Raw genomic sequence first — 12,145 nt, forward strand, 5'->3', positions numbered from 1 at the left:
TCTTGCTTTCTTGGCTGGGGTGTGTGTAAATTCCTGTGCCCTGTAGGAAAGCTTTTTTTTCTGGCCATGTGGACAACTAGTGATTCTGGGGGTAAATGTCCTCAGATGATAAAAGGATCCTGGGTTCCAGGTTTGATTCTTTTCTTGACCCTTAATTACTCAAAGCCCTTGAACTTTTCACTCAATGACTTGTGCATAATCTTCAGCATGGGCAGCTCTTCATTCAATCTATCTGCTGTAGTGTGACTGGGTGAGGAAGTATGACGAGTGCTGTCTGGTGGAGAGACTTTCACTAGGAATGGATAGAGTAGTTTGTCATACTGGATGCCTACTGTATACTCTTGCAACACATTTTGCTTTTCATCTGGCCCACGATCTTGATAAGTGGGCAATTGGTCAGCAAAAATATCCCCATTTGAATCAGAAAATGAACTTAAAGGTGAAGATGGTGACTTAAGTAGTGATGCAGCAGTGGTTCCTGCTCTTCTCTTTTAAGGGCTCTGGAATGATATGAATTTCCCCGGAATATTTTCCTCCAAAGTAAGCATGTGCCGTTTCGTTATGGCTGTATGTATTATGCATGCCAGGCGATTACATGGCCAGTGACAAGATATATGTTCCGAGCATCTCCAGCTGCGGTTTCAGAGTGTCATCAGTTCCTGTATATGCCATGCAAGAAAGCCTTGCTTGGTGTTGAAGGCTGTTTAGACTTAGAGGCCGACTATGGTGGTGAGACTGGGTCAGAGGTATCTTCTCATCGAGGCCAACTGGAAGCACTGAGTAGCGTTTGCCCTCAGACCTGATTCTGACTCGGCAGAACGAGTTTTATTGCAAGGAGCTTTCTCTGTCAAGGCACTGCTGTGTTGGAGGTAATTCCTCGGAGGAGGCTGTTCTCAGACATTGGCTTTTCAAGGTCAGGGGAGTCGAGATGGTTCTCTAGTTTCGGGACTTCTCCTTAGTGCTTTGAGCAGGCTTTGCTGTGGGTGCTGGAAAATGCTTGCCTCCAGGGTCGGAATGCATTGGAGAGTGAGCTATGGGACTGTTGCTAATGGGTCTCTGGGCTACAGTTCTAGGAACACAGAAACAGTCAGACCTAATCCTTCAAAGCTGATGGCAACAATACTTAATAGATACAAAAGCGTATTAGTGTTGAATTCTGGCATAATATGACCACCTTCTATTTTTGCAATAGGCAATGCATGCCTCAAAAGGTACTTACTTGATAGTCTGGCAGTAGAAAGAGGTGGCGGACCTGGAATGATCATGGGACATTGCTATTTTCAGAGAGAGAATTTAAAGGTGTTTTCCATTATCTCCCCAAAACTAGTCACTCTCATACCACCTGGCTGCAGTCTTCAGAATGGTCTCTTCTGGTTTGGTGCTGTTTAATGTACTTAATGTTATGGTGTTGATGTTGAGTTTTCGGTATCAAGATATTTTGCAAAGCAAAGCTTTTACACAAGTACTTGAAACAGTCCTGCACACAATAGTGGAAAGAAATTTGAGGTAGTTTCTGTGCCTTGGTGCATTGTGATTTTCGGGAAAGGTTTCATAGGTCACTTTGAAACCGAAAGCACTTCTTCAAAGAAAAACACCTTGTAACATTTTGAGCAGGACATTAGATGGCAGGAGTATGCTGAGCATGTGAACTACACGCGTACATACTGCAAAAAAATGCTTTGAGAAGAACATTACCAACAAATCTCAATGGATCAAAAAGGCTCACTTAAATCCATTCAGCAAATCTAGTGTAGGTCAAGAGTGAAATAGGATGCAGATTCAGATTGAACATTTCATATAAGAGAGAAGTATATTTGGAAATTAAATATACAACGGCAGCATTCAATGAGATTTAAATCAAATCAAATCCTACAATCATGACATTATCTATAAGTAGACACAGGATTTTGAATGTAACACTCAGAAAGCCGTGGCTGGCTTTCAGACGAAATAAGGTAATGACCGACAGAACAACTGGACAAACAGAAAAAGCAAGCAATTTCTTCCACGTATTATTTATCACAAAGATGTGCCAAATTCTAGTAGAAAAATATTGAAAAGGGTTATATGTTTGCTCCTTCTTAACAGAAGTGCACATTCCGCTTTTTAAAGATATAGCTGACTTAGAATCAGTCTATGCCCATTTGACAAGACGTTTACAAATAAATACAGTCAGCTCATACTATGACCTTCTAATTTAACTAGAATAGGTAAGCACAAGATTGCTTTCAGGATTTTACAAATATAACTTACCGATGCCTTACACATAAATTCATGTTTTTTTATTTGAATATTGTGCTCAAGTCCTTTCATATTTTACCTGTACATTTAAATTACATGCCACTTAACCAATTCTTCATACAACATCTACACAAGCTGCAGCACATATTGTATGCATAATTGCCAGCAACTTAAAAAAAAATACTCTAACCAGTGTTTGGTTTTACATACACCTTTCCATATTGTTAGCTATGTCATTTACTTAACATGATTCACCTGTTTAACCAATACACTTTTCTGTACAGTAACAACTGCATAGCAAATAAAGTAAAACTACTCACCTTGTTCCTCATTTCCTGAACTTCCTTCGGATTAGTGTTCAGTGGAACAAAGAGGTTAGGGACAGCAGAGGTGGCAGTTCTATGTCCATCCTCTTTAGTCCACTGTAATATCAAAAAGGTTCAACAATCAGCAAAGTCTCATAAAATCATTCACTGTACAAATATACATCAGAACTGGTCATGCACTGCACATGTCAAGAAACTGAGAAGTGAACCAATGAGTATAAGGATTTAGGATTACTGTTCAGTTCATAACAAATATTTGTAAATACAAAATAATAAAACCGAATCAAGTTTGTCGCTAAAATTAATAAATGCAACAAAAAGGAAAATAAAAAAGGTACTTTTACGAAGTTCAGTACAACTTAAATTCTCTGATCATTGATTCACTTCTCCAAAACTATACAAACATTAAAACAAACTGAAAGCATAAGATGACAAGACAATGGAAAGCAATGTGATGAGACTAACCATGTGTAATGGATGAACTCTGTACTGTGAGGCAGGAGTGGGCATCACCAAAGTTTGTGCTAAAATAAACCACAGTACAGCTTCGGAATTCATCATTTTCATGAAGTCAATGGGCCAAATTCAGCATTACTGCTCGGGGCTCTGCACAGATGTGGAGGGATTGCACAAACACTCATTCAAATTGTCACAGGCCTAAGGGACCCATGTAGTTTTGACACCACGCAGAGCCGTGAACATTTATGCAATGTCTTCGTTAGGGATTATATCTTCTTGCAGAAGATAGTGGCATCTTCAATTAACTAGAAAAGGACATTTGGTGATGTCGAATATTTTATATAACTTACAGCTGTGAGGGTTACAAAAATATCCCAGAACAAAAACGTAAAGCGCTTCATGGTTTCTTTTGTATATAGGTTGTTTTATACAGTCAGTGCATCAGATTCATAACGTGGGAAAATCTCAGTTCCACACATTTCTCTCATACCCTTCAGAAAATTCTGCCATCTTTACCCATCAGTTCATAAATGTGAACTAATCACAGTGGAAAATAAGATGCATTGAACATTAAAACAAACCTGCTGCAGGTAGCAATGCTATGCATTTTCCTGGGTGTTCACATTACAATAATATAGCAAAAACTGGTCAAACCTTAAAAAAGCAAAAGAAGTTAAAAAAATGTTTTGCAACTGCAAAAAAGAAAAATGGAATGAACATGGAGCTATGGTATACTCACTGATTCTAATCTTCATAGTTTAAAAATATCATCCCAGCCTTTCATTAAAGATAATCGTAACAGTCAAAACATTACAATTGTACATGCCAAACATGGCAATACATTTTTACCTATGTGCAAGTTTAAAATTAGATAACAAACCTTTCATACGGCATACAAACCACACAAACCACAAGCAACCGAAGCAGCATCTTTGTATTTGAAACTACAAAAACTACAAAAATGTATTTTCATACCCATGACTAGCTATGTGTAAGCAAATTTTCACTTTCCCTAGGAACCTCAGGAATATTCTCTAATTGCACTGGCAGGTTATCGATTACAAAAGAGATGAGCTTGCCCAGTTGATGCTTCACCCTTTCAGGGACCGCCACAAAGTCCATGTGGAAAAACTAGATCACCACCAATATAACCTTTATAATTTGACACCATTCCCTTAATTTCATTTGTACATTTTGTAGAAATGTGATAAACGGTGTTCTACCAAAAGCAACTGTGGTCAAATCTGCATGTTAAATCTTTGACAGTTGGTTTAATTTCAATAAAGATTTTTAAAAATCTTCATACTAATCTTTATTTTTGGCAAAGATCAGGATAGTGAATGGGGGAGGTCTTAGAAACCCAATCTCTCTTCCACATGTAGCTGTCCATTTCTCTTTATGATTTGAAGCAACACATTATAAAAGAGATAAATCCTACTCATACAACAACATTTCCCACCGGTCCCTTCCAGGAAAATCTGCTATGATTATTTACAACACCAGGTACAGCCTTATAACACATGAATAAGCGCATGTATAACAACATTCCCAATGTTTTAAGTGTTTTGATGTATTGTATCTTGGTTCGTGAGGAGATGTATCCTTACTATCTTAATGAGAATAAATACATATAACGCTTCCAAAAATGTGTTACTATATTTATGAATACACAAATGTATGAAGACTATTATAGGTAAAAGCAGATAAATTATTTTTAAACTGTTCAAAATTATTTTAGTAGGTTTTGCAGCACAAATTGTGAAAGCCTTTAAACTTTGTCACAAAAAATATCCTTGAAAAATTTTGTACATTTTTTAAACTGGCAAGGAGAGTTTGCTCGCTTTTCAGCAAACGTACTTGGACCATTTTCTCTCCCACCAATCTCCTCACAAGTACATATGTAACCATTCCTCAAGATTGTTTAGAAAATAAGAACGTAGATATTTAAGAATGTAAATTTTTTCCATAACCTCCACCTAACTACTACACAATGACTTCAGTGCATTATATGCCAATTTCATTTTACTTTTTAAGTAAAACGTAAATCATCAAGGCAAATTATTATTGATAGTAACTGAGAATTCAGCCATGCCCATACATCCTTGCAAACATGCTCCTTATCCCTAAACACGTGTAAATGCATAAAAGATGGGAACAAGTCATAATATATCCAGCATACTCTGGTGTCACAAATCTCCTGAATACGAAAAGGTTAATATTTTGTGTAAGTTCTGCATGTATCCACTTGGTATAAAAGAAACAAACCCAAAGTGCACTGCACATATTCAGAGGGTATCTTCTCCATCTCTTTCTAGATGACATACTATACGAACACGGTTAAGTACCAATATTCCCAGACACATCTCTGTAAGAGAAAAATACTAATGAAAGGGACAATTTGTTTCAGTTTTGGAGGGCTCATTTAGTATTGTAAATTCAAACAAATTTCAAGGCAGTAATTAAGGGATTCACTTACATGCTTGAAATAATATGCTTAAGGGATCAAAGGGATCATGCATTGACATTTTGTTACGCTTGGATACAGACGACTCAAACAGGTTTAACAATCATCTTTTTAAGAACATGTCCTGGAAATCAGTCACTTTAATGAAAGGGTACTTTGCACAGCAACCCATTGAACAAAATAGCTCATGAGAGAATGCACCTCTTGGCCTACTGCGGGTGAATACGTTTAAATGTTATGCAGACTGAATGGGTATAACTAGAAGATTTCTCTTGACCAAGTATTGCCCAGGACCCCTCAGGGAAACCTGTGTCAAAGTTATTTTATAGTCAAGATCCATCATAAAGAGAACCAGCATAAAGGGTAGCACTTTCATGCTGTCTTTTCAGGGACAGAGATGCCCCATACCAAAACAAGGAACGATGCGCAGTCCTATACATCAGCTTTCTCTATCAGTATATCCCCCATCCAACGTGACCTGCTTCCCAAGTGCCCCACTATATCTATGTCACCTTTATGTACCACCAACTGACAGCTGGCAACATCTATATCACATGGCGATGGGTTTAGGTATTTCAACAGTGCACTCTAGGAGTATGAAAATGATCACTGTTCTGTAACCTTCTTCCAGCAAATGTTCATGCAGCTGTTTGCACTGATAGTGTTGGATATATATTCATGGCTATGTGATGCAACTCTTTTGGATTCATACTCGCGGTGTTTGAGAAAACGTGAATAAACATTTCACAAAAAAAGAAGCATTATGGCATTTCAAAACTCTAGAACAAAAAGGGATTTCATTAAAATAAAGAGACCCCAAAGAAAACATGCCTATTAAGGTGGAATCATGAAGTTTTTTCTTAATTTTCTTCCTCAGCACATTTTTTACCAAGCTATTGATAAGCTGGCATGAAGGTATTTCCAGATATCAAACTTACATTCAGGTTCTGAAGAGTCATACAATGAAAAGTATATAAGTAAGGTGAACGGGGAAAATGAGCTGGAAATACTGCTGCAGGCAGCAATGGTAATCTGCTCTATAACAGAAATGCTGTGCCATACAGGCTTTCTACTACTAATTTTGTGTGGCACAGAAGATATCCAGATGAATTTTTTCAAAGATGGACAGCAATGATTACACAGCATTCTTTCCATCAAAAAACTTCTCTTTACCCTTTCATGCCGTTGTGCCTTTTTTCCCACATAGGACAGGGACCAATATCACAACACATACGTTGTAGGGAATCTTTTCAGGAATCAAACAAACAATGCATAAGAATCCCTGCATATGTAGAAAATGCTGGAATAGCCCAAGCACCCCAATACGTACCTCCTCAACGAGTACACATCTTTGCAATACGATGGATGCTGCCTTTTTTCTTAATAGGTGTGAAATCTGAATTGAAACTGAACTCACCCCTTAAGTAACAATAGGTGCTCAGAGGCAATTCATCAAAAACTATTTGCCATCGTGACACAATAAGCATGATGGTTTCTAAGGCTTTGTTTACTTAAAGTGAGAGCATCTCACAATTGAATGGATAAGGAATAGGTTGGTATATTGTGGGATTATGTCCTGGCTAAGGTGAAATGTTGGTAATGCCTGCATAGTTAGAATACGGTAGTAAAGCTTTGACCCACAAGGCTGAACTAGCTGGCCCTCCTGGCAGAGATTATTACAACTAGTAGGTCTTCCATTGGAGGAAGTCAGTGTCTCGCAGTCTGCTTTGATCAACATAATATCAGACATACACAATTTGTGAGGTACAACAACTGAAGTTAAATGTGCACTGGCATGTCAAAAAAATGCAGTGGCTACTTTTAATGAAAAACATATTGTCAGTTGAGTTAGGTAATCCACAAAGAATAGTGGCAAACTGTGTGCTTACATGAACTTTATTACAGGTCATGGGCCCGCTGGGTAAGTAATAATAGGACGTAAATGGCAGACAACTGTACATCTAACAGGCCGACTACAAAAATCCTCTATGAAAGGTAAACCAGAGGCACATAACTGATAAGAAACAAAATAGACTTAATATGAAACTGTATTTTTTTGTTAAACACTGGTCCCTGAATGTGAACTTTTCAGTTAGACTGTAATGTTTCAGTTTCTTTACAGATACATAATAATAGGAGAAGCGGAGTTCAATTTCTGATGGCCAGGCAGAAAAGTAAAACATTGTGCAGGGGTAAGCTGGCCTTAAGAAACAGTCTTCCAAAGGAGTACTTCAAACATTAACTAGCTGGTATGTAACTATCATGTACAAACTTGATACAAAGGACTTAAGTAATTTGTATGTCTGAATTGAAGCCAGCTTCCTTTCTAGACCCCTCTGTTTGAATGGTAAACCATAGCTGTTGAAAAGAGAATGAGAAGCAATATCCTGTTTTTAGCATAACGCATTAATTATAAGCCCTTAAGAAATAAGTGGGAAGATCCTACAGGACTGCCAGTAGACAGCAGCTGAGAGCTAAAACAGTTGACCTGAGTGAGGTCTGAGACTTTAGAGCCAAATGAGAAATCAAACTTTGAAAATAGAGTTCATGGGTTAAAACAGGCAGGAAAAGAGCATTTTCAAACAAAACAAAAGACGCCTCAATCCCACAAGATCTTGATGAAGTATCAGGTGAGCCACCTTACAAAAACAGTTCAAAGTCTTTATGATTGAATGAGAGTTCAAGTTTTTGCTAAGGAAAGGAAACTGAAACAAAGTTTGGGCATCTACTAGTTACAGTACAATATTCTACTGTATACTGCAGAGTTCACGCTGGACTTAAAGAGCTAACAGGGGTAAATCACATGCTGACACATTCATTTGTGTATCATGACTGTCAAAAATAGTACTCCCTAGAAGATTGTATGGAAAGAAAGAGTAACATAGAAAGAGTAACATAGTAAAGGTTTCTGTTTCTCAAATAAGTTACATCTTTCAGATCTGCTGTTGTCAAGTAGCAATGTGATGGTAAAGGGGAACAAGCTTGTTGCAGATGGATTATAAAGAATAACCTCTAACCGGAGTTCTGTAAGAGATGTTAATGTTACGTTCTGATAGTTCAATAGACCTTGTAGTTGAAAAAGGCTCTGCAAACCCATACACATTCCTAGAATCTAGAGATGTGCAACTGCATGCCTGAAAGCATTCATCAAGATAAACACAAAAGCATGATTAATCTTAAACCTGACTTTTAGTGCAACATAAGTGGTCTGATGGAACTAAATGATACATTTACATTCATTCCCTTCTTCTCCTATCACAATTCCGATCCATCCATCCATCCATTCCTTACTTTATGATCTGATTCCCTTCTCAGACGGATTATGCTAGATAAAATAAACCTCCAAATAAATAATTCAACACCAAAGGGTTCTGAACATTAAAACTTGCAAACTCTTGGGACTAATGCTCCATGGGGCTCTTGAATCATGTCAGAAGTCAGAACTGTCAATGGTGGCTGTGCATTCACTGTCTGCAGAAGTCACACACTATCCCATCAAGGGTACTAGATAGTCATAATGGCACTGGAAAGGAAGCTGCCTAGAAGGATCTTCTTGGTAAAGACTTACATTCCGATGAAATCTCCACATATTAGTGCAACTTCTTGAAGTTAGATCTTACAGCTCGAATACCTTCCAATGTTTTGGAAAATGCCCTTCGGATCCTACCCATTCCTGCACCCTTTGAAATGTTGCTTTTTTCATGCAGACTCTCCTAAGCCAAGAATTGGAGGGATAGAGTCCCCGGTTCAGCGTTATTTTTTTGCCAACTCCTTTTTAGCGTCATTGCCTATGATGCATGGAACAAGGAGCCAAAAGAAGGTCAGATCAGCCTGACCCCTTTCACAACCCCTAACCAGGCTGTTATAGTCCCCAAGTCTAGGAGCCAGATAATTAGAAGTAAGAATTTGGGTTACCAGAAAGCAGGCCTCAGTTTGAGAGACCTAAAGAAAAGAGTACTAATAAGTTGCTGATGGCTACAACAGTCATAGAAAATTTCATGATGAAGTAGAATGTCTTGTGAAGGTTGGGTGGGATGGGGGGGAATGTGGGTTAATGTTTCACTAATAATGCTAATGGGGAAATTGTCCCCTAGAAACTAAGTGGAAAAGTAAGCAGCATAAAAGGCCCATGGATCGCAATATACCTGGAAAAGGTGCTTGAAAGAAGTAAGCAAGCAATCCATCTCCTTCCAGGGTAAAGTTGTAGAGAAGTGAAGAGCCTCAAGAGAATGGAACAGGATTCAGACAGTACCTGGGCAGGCACCCATCCCTATAGTCCCTATATGATCTGCAGTAAACTAGTGACCTATGGTGATCCTCTATAGCAGACAACTGTCTGGCTGTAGTTTTATGATTTTTTTCAATCTCAGCTTCTGTCTTTAGAAACACATTAAAACAAGAAATTAGGAAAACAACACATAACGCAAAGAAAATGGGCAGGACCTCTCACTCTGAACAACAAGCTTAAGAGGAGATTCAATTTTAAATTCATAAATGCAAGGAATATTTTTTAACAGAAGTTTCCGCCACTGCTTGCAACAGCATTGATAACCAGATGGGTGAGAAAGAAAAGGACAGACTACTGATGTGTTGCTGCTATAATAAAGCAACAACACAATTTATCTTAAACAGTGTGTTAAGTGGGCTTACATATACTGTAGCCGTATGTCATATCCCCATAATCACTGAACAATTTCATAACATAATTGGGAGAAACATTACTTCGATGGATGATATCTTATTTTAAAGAATTTGAGTTCCCAAGTCACCATAATCAGATTCTAGGATGTTAATATGCAAATTTAGTTTGGTACAGTAACCCATTTATGTATGTAGTGGGCTTAATTGTATCAATCTTTGACGAGTTAATTGTTCCCATTAAATCCATATATGCCATAGCATTTTGTTATATATTCACAAATGATGTGAAGATTTGAAAAATGAACACTCTAAAAATTATATTGTGGATATATATATGCATGCTTTGCATAAGTCTGCCATCTAGTGTTGGGCTTGGAGTGTTACAAGTTGTTTTTCTTCTAAGAAGATTTTCGAGTTACGAGATCCAGTGACGCCTCCTCTTGGTAATACTGTGCATGGGCATCGAGTATTTGTTAGATTGTTTTCCCGCAGGCAGGTGAAGTGAAGTGTGTGTACTTGTGTACTATAGATAGATAAAAGAAATGAGATGTACATGCAATGTATATGGAAAATGTCACTTACCCAGTGTACATCTGTTCGTGGCATTAGTCGCTGCAGATTCACATGCTGTGCATAGTCCGCCGTCTGGTGTTGGGTCGGAGTGTTACAAGTTGTTTTTCTTCGAAGAAGTCTTTTCGAGTCACGAGACCGAGGGACTCCTCCTCCTTTGTTTCCATTGCGCATGGGCGTCGACTCCATCTTAGATTGTTTTCCCCGCAGAGGGTGAGGTAGGAGTTGTGTATGTTAGTAATAGTGCCCATGCAATGGAATGAATAAGTATGTACAAAATAAAGGTTAAGGTAATATATTTACAAATGTACAAATGTTGGAGATTACTTCCAAACGGCTACAGGCTCCCGGGGAGGCGGGTGGGCGCATGTGAATCTGCAGCGACTAATGCCACGAACAGATGTACACTGGGTAAGTGACATTTTCCGTTCGGTGGCATGTGTAGCTGCAGATACACATGCTGTGCATAGACTAGTAAGCAGTTATCTCCCCAAAAGCGGTGGTTCAGCCTGTAGGAGTGGAAGTAGTTTGAAATAAAGTTCTTAGTACAGCTTGACCTACTGTGGCTTGTTGTGCAGATAGCACGTCTACACAGTAGTGCTTAGTAAATGTGTGAGGCATAGACCATGTTGCTGCTTTACATATTTCGTTCATTGGAATATTTCCTAGGAAGGCAATGGTAGCGCCTTTCTTCCTGGTTGAGTGTGCCTTTGGTGTAATAGGCAGCTCTCTCTTTGCTTTAAGGTAGCAGGTTTGGATGCACTTAACTATCCATCTGGCTATACCTTGTTTTGATATTGGGTTTCCTGTATGAGGTTTTTGAAATGCAATAAATAGTTGTTTTGTTTTCCTAATTGGTTTTGTTCTGTCAATGTAGTACATTAGTGCTCTTTTGATGTCTAATGTATGTAGTGCCCTTTCAGCTATTGAGTCTGGCTGTGGAAAGAACACTGGTAGTTCTACTGTTTGATTTAAGTGGAACGGTGAGATAACTTTTGGTAAGAATTTTGGATTGGTTCTTAGAACTACCTTATTTTTGTGTATTTGAATAAATGGTTCCTGTATAGTAAACGCCTGAATTTCACTTACTCTTCTTAGAGATGTAATGGCAATGAGAAATGCAACTTTCCACGTTAGGTATTGTATTTCGCAAGAATGCATGGGTTCGAAAGGTGGACCCATGAGTCTTGTTAAGACAATGTTGAGGTTCCATGAAGGAACAGGTGGTGTTCTTGGTGGTATAATTCTCTTTAGGCCTTCCACAAATGCTTTAATGACAGGTATTCTAAACAGTGAAGTTGAATGAGTAATCTGCAGGTATGCAGATATTGCTGCGAGATGTATCTTTATGGAAGAGAAGGCCAGATTTGATTTCTGCAAATGTAGTAAGTATCCTACTACATCCGTTGGAGATGCATGTAATGGTTGAACTTGATTATTATGG

General features: G+C 38.3%; 1 protein-coding gene across 18 annotated transcripts in view; it reads right to left on the reverse strand.

Moving 5' to 3' along the window:
• The window catches only part of ADD1 (adducin 1), a 572,382-nt gene that overhangs the window by 253,374 nt on the left and 306,863 nt on the right, over positions 1 to 12,145 (reverse strand). For all 18 annotated transcript variants that reach the window (XM_069203567.1, XM_069203558.1, XM_069203535.1 and 15 more), the window contains exon 12: positions 2,562 to 2,663. In XM_069203567.1, the coding sequence (XP_069059668.1) occupies positions 2,562 to 2,663 (102 nt within the window). The remainder of the gene's footprint in view (positions 1 to 2,561; positions 2,664 to 12,145) is intronic.

This window comes from Pleurodeles waltl, chromosome 1_2, assembly GCF_031143425.1.
Source record: "Pleurodeles waltl isolate 20211129_DDA chromosome 1_2, aPleWal1.hap1.20221129, whole genome shotgun sequence".
Lineage (NCBI taxonomy): Eukaryota > Metazoa > Chordata > Amphibia > Caudata > Salamandridae > Pleurodeles > Pleurodeles waltl.